Genomic DNA, 16,928 nt, shown 5'->3' on the forward strand with positions numbered 1-16,928 from the left:
TTGTGCCAATTACTATACTGATGGATATACAATGCATATGACAGAGCCCCTTTACTCAGTAAGCTACTATTTTTATCTGTAGTATCAGAGAGTAAACTTCTGAAAAGGGGACCCATAAGCATTTCATCTCTATGCCCACCTTGGAAACTACTATGCCTGAAACAGTTGCTCAAGAGCAAGCTCCACAATAGAATGTAACCCATAGGAGGATAGAATCCTTATCTATCTTCTTTACCACTGTGTCCTCAGCACATAGAAGAGTGCGTGGCACATAGTAGAGTCTCAACAAATACCTATTGAATGAATGACTGGACAAAAGTAATAGTAAGGTCTATAATTCGTAAGTCCACAGTTCACTAATCTACAATAACGTGTTATTATTCCCCACCCTTATTGAAAGGAATCTTTTTTTAAATTTTTGTTAAAATTATTTCTATTGAAATTACTGACAAATTACATGAAATAGGGACAGAAAGGAATGCATGTAGTTAGATTTAAATAATGATTAAAAATTATACTTTTAAAGAAAAATGTTGGAATATACATTCAAATATATATAATGTTTGATGTTTTAGGAAAACTATTTAGATGAGTAATATGTTTGCTTTCTCAGTGGAATGTGCTTTGTGTCTTTCCAAACTGAACACATTACCATCATCATATTTTCACAGAATAGCTTCTTTATATTCTAAAGAACATTGACATATGAGAAGAGATTAATTACAGAAAGCATTTTAGTTCCCATTTTGGTCTTAGAAAGGCTTCTTGGAACAGAGATTCAATAGGTTTTTCATCACCAAAGTCAAGAATTGGAATTACATGATGGGCCAAAGCTGGTAAGATTAATTTCTGTCAACTCATTCATACAACTCTATAAGTAAGAGAAAATACTTCGTATACCCACCACTCCAATTATCCTTCATACTTACAGCCTTAGGTTTGATGCGGTTAGAAAGTCAAATCAGAAGTAGGGGGCTTCCCTGATGGCACAGTGGTTGAGAGTCCGCCTGCCGATGCAGGGGACACAGGTTCGTGCCCCGGTCTGGGAAGATCCCACATGCCGTGGAGCGGCTGGCCCGTGAGCCATGGCCGCTGAGCCTGCGCGTCCGGAGCCTGTGCTCCGCAACGGGAGAGGCCACAGCAGTGAGAGGCCCGTGTACCACAAAAGGAAAAAAATAAATAAATAAAAAGTAGGAGCACTGATTCTCCTGTAACATCTAAAACCTGACACTCCTAAAAAGAAAAGGGAAAAACAGTGTTAGCATTGTCAGGGTAAGTATCATTTGTCATTCTATTTTAATATAATCTTGCAATTAAATTTTCAAGTTTCAGGGGGGAAGACTGCATTTATCTGTGGTTGTCATATAGCTTTCTAGAAGCACTAGATGTCTTCCCACTCCAGATACATAATCCAATGAATAATTTTTTCTCAGCTCTAGACAAAACAAAAATAAAACAAAACACAGATCCCCATTGGACACAGAATGCCAAACCAGAACCAAGAGACTAGAAACTATCACATAAAAGGTAATCAAGTCAATGGCCTAGGTATGAAATGCTTCCAAGCAAATCTCTTGAACCACTCAGTCCCAGCCATGTTATTCCTTGACTTTTAGGTAAATTCATCTTGATCACAATGATAGTAAACGTAACTTTAACAGAATTATACTCATAATAAATCAAATACACTGGTAAGTTGCAATTCCCAATTACACAAAATAATTTTAGTTAATTAGATGGACTGTTTACATATTAAATATTATATTAAAAATTCAAGGAAAACATTTCAGAGAGAAGTTCGTAAATTATGTGTTTACAGTGTCTTCTTTTCCTGATGTACTTCAAAGATTGTCAAATGACTTCATGTGGCATAAAACAATGTCTTAATTATAAAGTTCTACCTTTTGAGTTTTCATATTTTGATTATTTTAGTAAGAGTTATAAGTTGCTAAAATAACAATCAGTTTTTTTATGGTATGACATCCTTTTAAACAGTGATAGCATTTTGTGTGGTTAGATTTGTATTAAGACACCTTGAGCTGATATGTTTCATATTTTAGATATTAGTGAAAACTAATAAGGTTAAGCTCTGGAAAAAAGCATGAAAAAGAGACCACACTAATTCAATAAAATGTAATATATTCCAGAACATCCTTCCCTGCAGCTTTGTGCATTTCCCACCAATATGTGTACTAACTTTGAATATACTGTAATGAAATTTGGTAGAGTCACCTCTGCAGCTCTTCTCCCAATAGGGAGAGTGCTGGAAGAAATAGAATTGCCAGGTCTGCACAACATGGTGTCTCAAAACTTCCCTTTGCGTATGAAAGATAAAGTCATTGGGAGGAATGAGAAATGCAACTCAGATGCACATAATACTTAAGTCTAACATGAGGTGAGGATGCTTTTTAGTGAAACTACATGGGGTATTAGAAGATGCAGATTTGATGAGCATATTTAAAAAATATTTAAGATAATGCATGATTTTTGAGTATCACCTAATAAACGTGATAAATGAATAGCACAAGGCTGGATGTGATATTTTATACATCTTTACATTTCTGGAACAACATAATTTTTGACATTCGTGGACTTTTAATATTTGTTGACAGCACTGCAGATTACCTTTCTGGGGGAATTTGGATATTGTTTTAAATAATTAGGCAACAAGATTAATCATGGATTTTTTTATCACATTATAAGAATCTCTAGAAAAACATTATTTGTGGTGCTTGACTATTACGAAGTTAAATTTATGCTAAAGATAAGGAATAAATGCCAATTACCAGATTTTATTGCTCAATTCATGTATAGCCTCACAAAGATCCAATCAGAAGGTGTCATTTGCATCTGAATTTCTAAAATCATGTGAAACTCCCTGTTAACAAGTACATGTTCATGGTCATTATGAAACTTCTTGGTAAAGTATGCTAATTACTTTGCTGCACTCTGTCTCCCAAACCACAACGATTCCTATTATAAAAGCAAATCACTGCAAACTTCAAACAGCATGCATCCTTGAGATGCCGCTATTAAAGGAAGAACAGTGATGGGAAATCTTTGACGTTGTCAGACAGGATGGAAAATACGCATTTGTATTTGAGTAAATCCTGTAGACCGAAGCATTTCCCCCCACCCTTAAATAACCTGAAACCAATTTCAAGTTCCCAAATGCTCTTCAAAGCAACCTGCTTGGAAGTAATGCTGATGGCATTTCAAATTTCAAGGCAGGTTGCTTTTTCCATCTCAAGACTTCAAGCAGATTGGAAATTGCACTTTCAAAGAAAAAGGACATTACCTACTTTTAGCCAAACCACTAGCCTCTGGTTTGATGAACAAAATGTCATAGGTAACGAACTTACCTATGGTAACGAAAAGATGATATATAACCGAGTAACTCAGAGTCTGAATAATGCAGCTAAGTCTAGAGAATTCTAAAATGTAAGTGTTTCGATAACTTCATGCTCCAGTTTTTTCTTGTTCTGGTGTTGTTGACCACACGTTGGAGTTTAAACTTTGGGCATGTGGCAGGTCCAGTGTACAGAGCTGTAATTAATCCATCTCCTCCTGGATGGGGCATCTGTGAAGCTGAAGACAAAAATCGGTGTGTGTGCTTGACTCTTGTGCCCATGGGGAGCCTGGGCCACACAATTCAGGACATTCATACGATGAATAATCCCTGTAGCAGGCGGGTCTGTGACTTCCTAAAAGGATTTAGATTTGTGCTCAGTAGAAACATCCATGAGCCTCTTAGGGCAAAAGGATACAGTGGCCCTCATGAAGTTCTCCTAGCATTTAATTAGGTTTCCTGTAATTGCTTTACGTAGAAGGTGGCGGGGGTTGGGGTGGGGAATGAAACCTGAAGTTATCATCTTGGGACACAAAATATTTGTATGCTGTTTTACTATCCTGAGCCCGTTTGTTGCTGCTCTACATTTTGGAAAGAACCATTATAGTTCTAAGGAAATACTGCAGGTTTATCCGCCCTTTGGTGACTGCAGCAACCTTTAGAGGAAGAGTTTCGTTTCCAGTAACTGACTTTCTGCATGAACAGAGAAGGTATAAACAATTAAAACAGACAAAAGTATTAAACACCAGAGAGTGGAGTAAAAAGAAAGGAGGCAGGAGAGGAGGGAAGGCTCTGCCCCATCTTTGCACAGATTTCTAGATATCAGAAAAAATGAGACAGGAAAATGAAAGGCCCAAGCAAGGACCAGGAGAAAGGAAGGAAATTAGTGTTATTTGTTAATAAGTTGGCTTTTTACTGTGGAGACTTGCTTTATTGGTTGGACGTTGGCTAAAATAATATAGTAATCTTTTCATAGAAGGGTGAGGGATTGGGATATGCCAGTTACTTGAAAATTCTTTTTAAACTGATCACTCTATAAACATAAAAACGTTACTAATTTCCAAAATGTTAAAATAATACTTAATAAACTTTTGTAAATAGAGTCGCCCCATCAGGATTTTGCCGTGCCTTGGGTTTATCAAACCCACTTTCCTGGGCTTCATTCCAGTTCAGTGGACCTAAGGACTTAGTTGTTTCTGTGACTCAACTCCCATCAGCTTGTGATAGGAAGAATTGTTTATCCCCCGATGGGTCAGCACCTACTATTGTTGGGTGGTTGTTAATTTCCCTGAGTGCTTTTACCCGTATGAACATGTCCTAGATTTTAGGGTAAGTACTGGAATACCCCTTTTTAGGCTCTCCAGATGACACCTCTTTCATGTTACTTATACCAAGAAGTCATGATCAAACATTTTAAAATATCATAACTTTTAGGAACTAGTTAAACTTTATATCTTGTACATATCATTATACCATATATATCGTATATATATTTATATATGTATATTTTTAAATTCTCATCTGATGATGTCATCTTCTTGCTTAAAACACTTGGTTCTCGGAAAGAAATCCCAGATCCTAAACATGGTGTACAACAGTGGTTCTCAAACTGTAGCATGCATCAGAAATTTTGGAGGGCTTGTTAAAATATTGCTGGGCCGAACTCTCAATTTTTCTTGTTCACTGAGTCTGGAGTGGGGCCCAGGAATTTGCATGTTCAACAAGTTCCTAAGTGATGTTGATAAAGCTGTTTTGTGGGCCATACTTTGAGAACTGCGGGTTTACAAGAATGTATATAAAGTGGTCCCTTTCTTGTCTCTAGTTTCATCTCATGCTAGTACACTCTGTGTCCAGTGCTCAGTTGTCTTCTCCTGGGTTCTCAGTCTCCTCCTTCCCTTTCCTACTTCTTCCCATGTGCCCTGTCCCTCTCCCCATAGGATTTAATCAACCTAACCCATGATGGAGCCTTTTATGTATCCTCCTCCCAAAAATAAAAGTTCATTGAGGGCAATGACTATTTTACTCATCAGAGTGTCACAAGTACCTACATAATTGATACTCAGTAGATATTTGGTGAATGAATGAATGAATAAACAGTACAGAGTCATACATTTAACTTTCCTTACTGTGCTCATACTTGACCCAGAGCAAATTCTCCTACTCCCTAAATGGTGCCCCTGCCAGTTCTCTCAGTAGACACTCCATGCTGGGAGTATGTGCAAGAGAACTGGCAGTTGCCCACATATATTGTTCAGATAATCCTTCTTGCTCGTGCAAAGAGGCATACTGCAGGATGAATACCCCTAAAATGATAACCCCAGATTCTTAGTTCAATTTTTGTTATTTTAGGATTACATAATACTGTGAAATAAATTCCAATTATTTGAGCATTTTAACTAGAAGCCACTTTATTTTTAACAGGATTTTGGTTACATTGTTATTATAGAGAAACACTTGGGCTTTCAAAATATTACTCATGAAAACCTTAAAGTCATACATTCTTTGGATAGAACAGCAGAGGTTTGTTAACTAAGGGTAGTATTTCTTTTAAGAAAAACAATGTGCCTTAATAATAAACAAAACTGGGCTTCCCTGGTGGCTCAGTGGTTGAGAGTCCTCCTGCCGATGCAGGGGACACGGGTTCGTGCCCCAGTCCGGGAAGATCCCACATGCCGTGGAGCGGCTGGGCCCGTGAGCCATGGCCGCTGAGCCTGCGCGTCCGGAGCCTGTGCTCCGCAGCGGGAGAGGCCACAACAGTGAGAGGCCCACGTACCGCGTACCGCAAAAAAAAAAAAAAAAAAAAAAAAAAAAAATAAACAAAGCTGTTTAAAATGACTTAGTTTTAAAAAATCACCACATATTTATAAAGGACTAGGTCATGTAATAAAAACTGATACACATATTTGTGCATATAAATATATATATTGATGATTTATATACTTATTATTATAGTTTTTTGGTCATTCTCATTTCATGTAAAGAATTAGGTAGACTTAGTTATTGTAAAGCTATGTACAGCATATGGGTATCTTACCCACAACCTGTATAATTAAGATAGAATCCTTAGAAGATGTTAAATTCAAGTTACTGTTTCAATACACAGAGGAAGATACCTTGGTGGAGGGTGAATGTTATGCTATAACGGGAAAGGTGTAATTCTGTGGAGTGATAGACCAAGTCCACTTTCATTATCTGGTGAATCCAGAGATTTGAAATAGCAAATAAGAGAATGAAAAAGGTGTGGACAAGTAACTGGATCCAGAGGAAAATCAGAGGAGATAAGAGGCAATATCTAGGACCTTGGTCTATGGCATCAAGAAGGATCACTGGAGGAAAAATATGTGTATGGTGTTTTGTTAATACAAGTCTTCTCCTGACTTAAATCTTCCTTTGCCTTGGCAGGTCTCATTGTCCGGGAAGTAAGCATTGAGATTTCACGCCAGCAAGTGGAAGAACTCTTTGGGCCTGAAGATTACTGGTGCCAGTGTGTGGCCTGGAGCTCGGCGGGTACCACCAAGAGCCGGAAGGCCTACGTGCGCATTGCATGTGAGTCACAGTGCAGGGGCACCGTGGATTCCAGAAACTGTTGGAAAATGGGAAAATTCAGACCATAAGTGCTCTAGTGTCAAAGAACCCTGGTTAAAAATTGCTCCCAGATTTCTGAATTTGAGCTACACTTTCCCTTTAAATCACCAGAATATCATTTTATTTTGTTTCAGGCACTGAGTAATTTTCCTTTATGGGTGTGAAAGAATTCGTGCTACTTTCAAAAGATTGAATTTTCTTTTTTAATCTGGTAGTAATTAGGCTATGGGAAAACCAACTATATTCCTTTAATGAGTTTATTCTGCCAATCTGTTAGGACAGTGTGGACTAGTTTTGCTCTTAGAAATAGGAATTACCCAGACAGCTTCTCTGTTTATTTTAGAACTGTTCTGGCACATCAGAATACACCACTGTTTTCCAAACTGTGCTAATTTCTAGAGTATTTGTGTGGAAGGAGAGGTTAAAAGGTGCCTCACACACAAAAAGAGTGTTCCATAATCAATAAACGTGGGGAATACCTTTTTTTTGGACAAAGTTAAAGAGGTTTCTTCATTGAAAAACTTTCCAGATTCCTTAATATGCTAATGTGCATATTATCCCCAAGGAGGAGATGTAGTCTGCAGCTCTTTCTGCAGACCCTTTTCTCAACAAGTACTGTTCACACCTTGAGCGGCATGAATGCTGCTTTAATCTGTCTTTAGGTTCCATACTGAGAAATCTTCTCAACTATGAGACCACTGAAACCCATGTACATTTTATCATCTGAATTCCTTTGCATGTCTGTATTTTACTAAATTTCAATTTGCATTGATGTCAATGTCACTTACCTGTAATATGTCACTAAGTCCCAACAGTTTTGGCTCTGATGCTTCCCCCAATTCTGTTCTCGCCTCTTCCTTCCCTTCTGCTTGATCTAGATCCCAACCGTTGCAAACACTTCCCGGTTAGTCTCCATGACTCGAGTCTTTTCCCTTTTCTAATCCTTCCTCCATATTACCACAAATGCAAGATTTCAGAAGATTCCTAAAACTCAGGTCTCATCTCAGCTCACCTCCATCTCTGCTAAATTTTTATAGTGGCTCATGAGATAAAGTCAAAATTTCTAACAATGGTATATATCACTGTATTAGTTTGCTAGGGCTGCCATAACAAAATTCCACCGACTGGTGGCTTAAACAACAGAAATTTATTTTCTCACAGTTCTGGAAGCTAGAAGTCCAAGATCAAGGTGCTGGAAGTATTGGCTTCTTCTGAGGCCTCTCTCCTTGGCTTGTACATGGTCATCTTCTCCATGTCTTCATACTGTCTTCCTTCTGTAACCGTCCACATCCAAATCTCTCTTCTCATAAGGATGCCAGTCATATTGTTTAAGGCTACCAGTATGGCCTTAATGGCCTCATTTTAACTTAATCACCTCCTTAAAGGCCATATCTCCAAATAAAGTCACATTCTGAAGTACTCAGGGCTAGGATTTCAACATGTGAATTTTGGCGGGGGGTACACATTTCAGCCCATAACAGCCATGTTTCATTGTTTACATAAGGTAACCTAAATTTCCAGCTCTGACCACAAAGAATGTCTCCAATCGAGTCACACTAGATTAGAAATACTTCCATTTCTATACTTTCCAGCTATTGTTCATACTGAAAGGTTTCACCTTTCTCTTACTTCCTTTCATTATTTGTAAAAACTTATTTATTCAATGAATATTTAATAAGCATTTACTCTGTTCTTGGGACAATTGTAGGTATTGGGTATGGAGCCAGAATCAAAACATATAATGATCCCTGCCCTCAGGAGGTTTATGTCTGGTGAGCAAGGGCACACTGTATATGAAATAAATAATCAGAGACAGAGCAGATGTTAAGTGCTATGAAGAAAGATAAGTGGGAAAAGGGGGTATGTTGTGCTGGGGAGGGTGGTCAGGGAAGGCCTCCAGAAGAAGTTGACAGTTGAAGAAACCTGAAAGAAGGGAGAGAAGAAGTCAGGCAGAGGGGACAGCAAGTGGCATAAGTACAGATGGCCTGAGGCAGGAATGTGCTGGCGGGTACCAAGAAGATCGAATTAGCCGAAGTGGCTGGAAGAGAGTGAGCAAAAGTAGACCCCTGGGTGAGCTGAGAAAGGTATGGACAGGAGGGCAGTGTGGAGATGGCCTAGGCCCTGTGGGTGTAACGTCTGTGGTCCACAGTATGAAATGAGAACTTCGGAATGTTTTCAGCAGAGGAATTCATGACACGACTTCCATTTTAGCAGAACACCTGACTGCTGTGTTGAGAATAGACCGTGAGAAGCAAGAGTAGAAGCAGGGAGACCACTTACGAGGCTCTGGATGTGGGAGATGTTAGGATACATAGATTAGAAGCTGTGGAGCAGTGAGACCTGGATTCTAGATATATTTAAAGGCAGAGGTAGTAGCTTTCTTTTGAGAGGTTACATGTGGGATGTGAGAGAAAGAAAGGAGAGAATGATTCGAAAGGCCTGAGCTTGTTGAAGGATTTCTTTCAGTTGTCCTTAGTGAAGTCATTCCTGCCTCACCAGTCTCCAGAATGATAGGTGTTCCTTTCTCAAACCTTTCAGAGCAGTTCGTCCATCCTCTTAATACAGTCTTGTCTCCTTTGAATTAGATTCACTTTGAATTATATTCACTTGTCGTGAATATAAATGTGTTCACTTAGTGGGTGCTGCAGCTTTCCACTGCAGGGAGAGGAGTTCCTTCTGAGGGGACTCAAGTGGACACTCTAATGACTGTCCAAAGTAGAACCCTTATGGTGACGCAGCCTCCAGTTTCATTGGGTTGTTTCTTCCAATGTCCCTCGTGATAGGCCAATGGGAGAATTCTGAGTGTTAAGGTAGGAAAACGTAATTCAGGCAAAATGTCAGCAAACACTGTCCTTCTTCAGGAAACGTCTTGGCTGCTGTTTCTGCTGTTGGTTGTGATTGTTGCTGATGTAGTTCACGGTTGCTTGTGTCAGGGGATGGTGGCTATAATGTGGAAAGAGTAGCAGAGTGGGGTAGTTAGAGCACACATTTGGGGCCAGGTTGACTTATGTATTCACACCCTGGTTCCGTCACTTACTACTGTGACCTTCATCAAGAGACTTAACCCCTCTGACACTTAGTTCCGTCAACCATGAAATGAAAATGATAGGGTTATTTTAAGATTAAACTAGAATAAACTTGTAAAGCCTATGGCATAGTGCCACACACAAAGCAAGTGCTCAGTGTATGATAATAATGTTCGTACCACAGAGGTAATGAGTCATACAACTTTATCTGTGCATTTTGAAACTTATCAATATTAAGTTAACTTTAAAAACGAAAACGTTTTTCCTTCTTTCACCACTTCCTGTACCAGGCCTGGGCTGTCAGTCCTAGAGGTTGAGGTTCTCTGCCGATTCAAGTATAATTAGACTGTAATTTTGTCCCTAAGCCTGCGGCCAGAGGAGCCCTGTATACGGTCACCCTTCTCCTCAATTCAGTAGTTACAATGGATTTATGTGCACGGACAATCCATCTTCCTGGGAATGTCAGGATAGTTCCTGAGGAGTTTCTCGTTCTTATGTGTGCAAAGGCCACTGACTACAGATTGGAATAGGATGGTTTCTGGGAGGAATTAAGGAGGATCAGAGTGGCCCTCTCTGCCCTCCTCTCATAGCTCACTCATCCTTTTCCCTGAGATGGGAACCACCTTGTGAGCCACGTGTAGGTTTGGGCCAAGCCATGTTTACATCTTTGAGTCTGTAGCGTCTAGCATGCTGTCCGGAATAACAGTGTACGAGGAAATACAATGCCAGCCACACGTTATTTCAACTTTTCTGGTAGCCACTCTTAAAAAAGTAAAAAGAGGGCTTCCCTGGTGGCGCAGTGGTTGAGAGTCTGCCTGCCAATGCAGGGGGCACGGGTTCGTGCCCCGGTCCGGGAAGATCCCACATGCCGTGGAGCAGCTGGGCCCGTGAGCCGTGGCCGCTGAGCCTGCGCGTCCGGAGCCTGTATTAAACTATCATGTCAATAAAATAACCAATGTAACATTCTTTTTTCATATTAATCTTTGAGATCTGGTGTGTTTACACTACAGTACTTCTCAGTTGAGACTAGCCACATGTCAGCTGCTCCATAGCCACGTGTGGCTCGTATTGGACAGATGGGCTATAGAATAATAATAATAGATACACCGTTTCAGTCACTTTTTCACCTCACATAGTTACCGTGTGTGTGTGTATGTGTGTGTGTGTGTGTGTGAAAACACTTAGGCTCTACTCTCTTAGCAAATTTTAACTGCACACAAATATCCCCAGAACTTATTCATCTTGTACCTGAAAGTTGGTACCCTTTGACCAACACTTACATGAATTAGCTCATTCAGTACTTGCAACAATTCTGTGTGACAGGTGTCATTATCCTCATTTTACAAATGAGGAAATGTAGGACAAAGGGAGATCAAAAAGCTGCCTGAGGTCAAAGCACATATATGGAGAAGTAGGTCAGACCAGCAAAGGAGTCCATGCTTTTAACCAACACACTGGATACAAATAAGAGAGGAGGTGACCATGATTTTGTGTCTGGTGGCAGTTCACAAAAATATCTTATTTTCCACATGCGTAATGATATAGGCTCACTATTATTTACAATGCAGAAGTGAAAGAAGGCCTTGGGTTCCTGCCTCTCTCCTGTTGCTTGGTCTGCTCCAGCTATACCAGTTTGTTTTTAGAACGTTTAATACACTCATTCCAGATACAGGCTATCTGCAATAACTCTTCCCTCCCACCTGGAACATTCTTCCCCAACTCTACCAGTGGCTCACCTCCTTCTTTCATTCAGATTTCTGCTGAGATGTCAGCCCTTCAGAGGGATTAACCCTGACCAATTTACCTAACACCCACTATCGCCAACTCTGTCACTCTTCTAACCCCAAGCCTGCTTTATTTTTCTTGAGAGCATTTCTCTTCATCATTATTCATGATCTTTTAGGCTGACTGGCTCCACCACTAGCTTCACTAGAGTAGACACTTTATTTTCTTCATCATTATATCCCCAGTGCCTAAAAACAGTGCCTTGGATGTGGCTGGTGCTAAGTAACTGAAGACGTAAGTCAATGGAATGAAACTGAATTAAATTGTAAGCATATGATAAGGCAAAGTGACGCTGCTATTTCATGCCAATGATTTGTTGTTTCAGTAAAAATGTTTTATCACCCAAGGAATTTGAGGACATCAGATAGACTGAACTGATTGCCCCCGTGCGCCCCCCACTTCAAATTCCCATTACACTTTTGTCTTATTTATTTTCTCCATAGCACTTATCAACTTCGAACCTACTATATACTTATTTATTATGATCATGACTAGTGTTCTATTTCCGCCAGCCCCTTAGGAAGTAAGATCCACATGGGCAAAAATTTTTGTTTGGTTTGTTCACTCATGAATTCAGAATGCCTACAGTGATGCCTGACACCGTGTAGGAACTCAATAAATATCTTAAAGGAATGGATGAACTAATATTTCTATAGTAGGGGTAGTAGTATCTCCAGTTAAATATATACGTGATCTTGTCGATTATTGTGTTAGTTTATATATACAGAGGTCATTATTTGTGGCCTCGTATGTTACTTTTCCATTTCCTACCTGCCTACTCTACTTGACATAATCAAAATTAAAAGTACAGTTTAACCAAATAATGCAGGTGTTCTGCGTTAACCAGGTGTTCTGCAAGACTTAGGTTATACCATGAGAGGATCTGGCAGCCTAACACCAATGTCTTGGTAGAGCTCAGCAAGCTTGCCACCACACCAGAATAAATGGCCCATTTACTAACGTGCACTTCTGAGCTGTGGTTTGATCCCCTGTATGACCATTTAAATCCCCAGTAAATCCACTGTAAGTTACAGGGGCCAGTTTTTGAATTAGATGAGATTAATTACACAATTTAGACATTTTTAGATAATGAGACAAAATTTTTAACAATAAATGTCTCCTTGTTTCATATAAATCTCAACCGTTATGTTAATTAATCCATCATGTGGTTCCTATTTCAAAATTAAAAACCATAGCACATACCTGATTGCATCAGTCTGTATTTTTCCAAACTTATTTGCTTTTGTGTTTAGACAGAAGTTCTCAAGATTCACGGAGGCTCCACAAATCCATAGGCATTTATAGCTCATATTCGTTCTGAGAGGTAGACATCTAATTGATAAAATACTGTCTCATAAGTTATAGTTTGGGAAAAGTCATCCATCTATGTGCTATATGAAGGGCTGATAACCCACTGGACTAAAATATGTCATTAAAGTAATGTTTTATGCTGTATGAAATGGGAAGTTTATGGCTAAACTGCTTTTTTGCAAAAAAGCTTGTCTGCAATCATGTTCTTTTTTTGTACTCTGAGAAAAGAGCCTTAACTTTTTGATATATCGGGTTCCTCATCCATAAAGTTGGCATGTTTCTTATTATTTACCCCTAAGACATACCTTAAAAAATATTGTGATGACATATAATCATTTTCTTCTGAAAATAAAGATGCAGTGTGAATAGAAGAGTAGCTTATATGGGTTTTTTTTTTTTTTCTTACTCTTCTCTGTAATGGATGTCTTTGGAGTTCTAGCTGTAAAATATTTATTTTTTAAAAAACCCTTTAGCAAAATTATCTGAATACAATATATTTGTCCTATAAATGCCCCAAAGCCAAGAAATAAAGAAGAATGGCTGAAATTGTACTTCCCTTTGCAGGGACTTTGCTTACTCAGGATTTCTGTTTAAATGACCCGGTGCAGTAAGGGGATAGCCCTTGCCTTGGCAAAACTAAAGACATTGCCAGATAATCTTTCTGCTGATTTGCTCAAATTATTCTAACCTCTGTCCCTGCCCATAACTATGATATTATGAAAGTGTTTGTGATAAATTCATAAGATTGGTCAAAAACATTAGTTTTTTAAAACGTAAAAAGAGGTTGCAAAACAATAATAGGAACAAAATAAAAATCTTTCATCTTCGTTCTTGTGTCTTTAAAAAACCCTGTATCCTAGTAACCAACATTTATGGCATGATTACTGTATGCCTAATTCTGTAAGCCCCTGTGCATGTTAACTTTTGTGCTGCCTCCAACAATCCTTTGGCTAGGATCTGTTATTATCCTTATTTTGCAAATAATGAAACAGAAGCATGGAAACGAAATATTAGATAACTTACCCTAGTCACTCGTTTAGGAAATGGTAAATCTGCGTTTTAAAGTGTTCTTTTTATAGTCCAATTCATTGTACAGGTTTGCAGAAATGTGATAGTTCACTTTGCAATCTAACCATAGAGGAAACTTCATGTTTTTGTTGGTTGGTTCATGGGTTTTTGTTTTGTTTTGTTTTATCTTTTACAATATTTGAGAAGAAAAAGCAAGTTAAAAAGAAAACTCCTTCCAACATTTTTTATATACTGTGTCCCTTCCTTTTAAAAACCACATTAGGAGTTGCTGAATATAACAATTTTTTCATGATTTTTTTTTTTTTAATTCCAGCAAAGATACTCTATTCCTGGAAAAGAAAGTCATGGCAAACTTTTTAGAGTTCTATAGCATTGTCAGGACTTTCACTTTTAATAAATGCTCAAAGCTCAGAAGTCTAATCTAGTTTTCCCAAAGTATGCTATACTGGTTGGTTCATGCCAGTTATTTCCTGTTAACAGCCAGATTTGGTGATTTAAGCATAAGTTATGCTCTACTGTGACAACATAATTATCCCCTTTTATCATTATTGGAAGAAAGGCACATTTTTTCCCTCTAAGAACACAAGTATTGTTACTATATGTGACCATAGAATTATTTTATTTGCTAGAGGAACACTTTGAAAGTACAGTAAAACAGAATTTTAAAAACTAAAAAATGTTTTTACTACCTCTGTTTATCGAGCATGAAAAGAGTTGATTACTGGTTTCTGTCACATATGGGGTCTGTGGCCACCAAACCTGAATTCCAATATGGCAGCATAGAGATGAGTAGCAAGTAAAAAGTTAAGTGAATTGGTTTTGTACCCATGTCTCTATTAAAATTTGGAAAACCTAAGACAGCCCAGGTTGGTGCTATGTTTTAAGAAAAAAATAATTCTTGTGCCTAACTTTCTTTCATTTAAGTTACCTGCCTGTCCCCTAGACACATATGAAATTTCAGTGTCTGTGTTAGACAATGTCAGCCGCCAACCTGCACAAAAGTAAGTACTGACACTGGGGAAACACCAACAGGGACTCACTGTCTTAAGAGCCACAGCGTAGAAGCAGGTCTTCTTGGTTCTCACGGCCTCCCAGGCCTCTCTGTCCCTCTGCCTACAGAGTCTAGCACAGTGCCACGCATATCATGGGTGTTCGGTAAATAATCCATCAATCAATCGGTAGTTCTCAGATTTTAGTGCTGTGTGTAAAACACACTTGGGGGCCAATAAAAACTGTGGATTCCTGGAGCCAAGTCTTATTATGAAATCTGCATTTTTTCAAGCACAGCATGGTAATCCCTAAGTTTTTCTTTGTGACACATCACTTTCAATCATTAGTCTCCCACGCTTGTAATTAATTTGTCTCACTTGTTTATGATTATTTTGACTAACAATGATAATGCCTAATGTTTGTATAGCATACTAAAATTCACTAATACTGGGGGGGAAATGGTGTGGGGATTACTATCTTTTGAGTACATATTATATTTAAGGCATAATGCTAGAGTATTATAGGTGTCTCTTCCTATAAAACCCTGTAAAATAGTTACTATTATCATACCCATTTCTTAGCTGAAGGAACTAAAGTAAGAAGAGGTTAAGCAGTGCTCAAGGTCACACAGCTAGTCAAGGGGTAAAGTCAGAACCGGAACCCAAGTTTGTCCATGCTGAAGATCTTGCTCTTGGCTGCAATGTTATCTTGCTTTACAGGAGCTTTCAGACCTCTTCCACAGTGACCTATAATAAAAAATATATTTATATCATGATCCACTAAATAAACGTATACCCATCTCTTCATACATACAAATACACAGAGGTGTGTGTGTGTATGTACATATAAACATACATAATACTACTATGTATGATCACTTGACATTTTCTATTTATTCCATTTCCTATTTTTAATGCTGGTTTTTAACCCCCTAAATTGAATTCATAATCCTCTAAGGGGTCATGACACACAGTTTGAAAAACTCAACAATAAACCTTAAATTCCATAAGAATAGTAAGGAATATTAGATCCTATAGTTTATAGACCAAATGGCCCAAGTGTGTAAGAGAATGACATGTTGAAATTTACTCAGATGAGTAATCATCTTTCATGCCAGAACTCTCTAATAGTAATAGAAACAGTCGTAATGATTTATTACATGTGTTTTGTGCTTCATAATCTTCCAAAACCTTTTCAGGTTCAATAACTCTTTTAATATTCACAAAACTCTATGAGATCTAATATTCACAAAACCCGATCAGATCTAAAACAAAAAGCACCCAACCTTAATAAGGTAATACTATGTCATTTATATCTTATTACTCAATGGAATTTAAGGACTTTAATTTCCATTAGAATAATCTATTGAAGTATACCCATCAGCGAACCCTTAACTTCATAATGTCAGTTTATCACATTGTCAAGATTTTGTCTTTCAAAAAATATTTTATTCTAACAAATCTTTCTGCATAATGAAGTAGCATTGCTAAGGGAATAAACATTTTTAACAAATGTAAGTTATTTTTCTTTTGAACTTGGAGTGAGAACCTGTTTATTTTCTTTTTCAAAGACAATAGTATCAGCAGCCTGCCTGCTTAGACACCATAGGAAGATCTTTTGCTGGTAGTTTCTCCTGATTTCCTTCCCGAATCAGGAGGGCTCACAGGAGCTTGGTAGTATGACCTGTTACAGTCAAAGCTCCCACCTGTCCAGCCTCGACTGTCCCATTGTAGGCCACTTTCACCCTTTTCAGATGGTGTCAGGCAAAGATGCTCGAGGGAGGTCACTGTGGAGGAGACTTGATTTTGGGCCCCTTTCGTAGATATGCCCTTTGGTGTGACAGGCTTTCTTGC

The 16,928-nt window shown here is 38.4% G+C and overlaps 1 protein-coding gene across 2 annotated transcripts in view; it reads left to right on the forward strand.

The window, feature by feature from the left end:
- The window catches only part of UNC5C (unc-5 netrin receptor C), a 389,709-nt gene that overhangs the window by 253,181 nt on the left and 119,600 nt on the right, over positions 1 to 16,928 (forward strand). For both annotated transcript variants that reach the window (XM_024736100.1, XM_024736099.1), the window contains exon 3: positions 6,752 to 6,895. In XM_024736100.1, coding sequence (XP_024591868.1) covers positions 6,752 to 6,895 — 144 coding nt within the window. The remainder of the gene's footprint in view (positions 1 to 6,751; positions 6,896 to 16,928) is intronic.

Source organism: Neophocaena asiaeorientalis, unplaced genomic scaffold (assembly GCF_003031525.2).
Source record: "Neophocaena asiaeorientalis asiaeorientalis breed wild unplaced genomic scaffold, Neophocaena_asiaeorientalis_V1.1 scaffold7, whole genome shotgun sequence".
NCBI classification, from domain to species: Eukaryota; Metazoa; Chordata; class Mammalia; order Artiodactyla; family Phocoenidae; genus Neophocaena; species Neophocaena asiaeorientalis.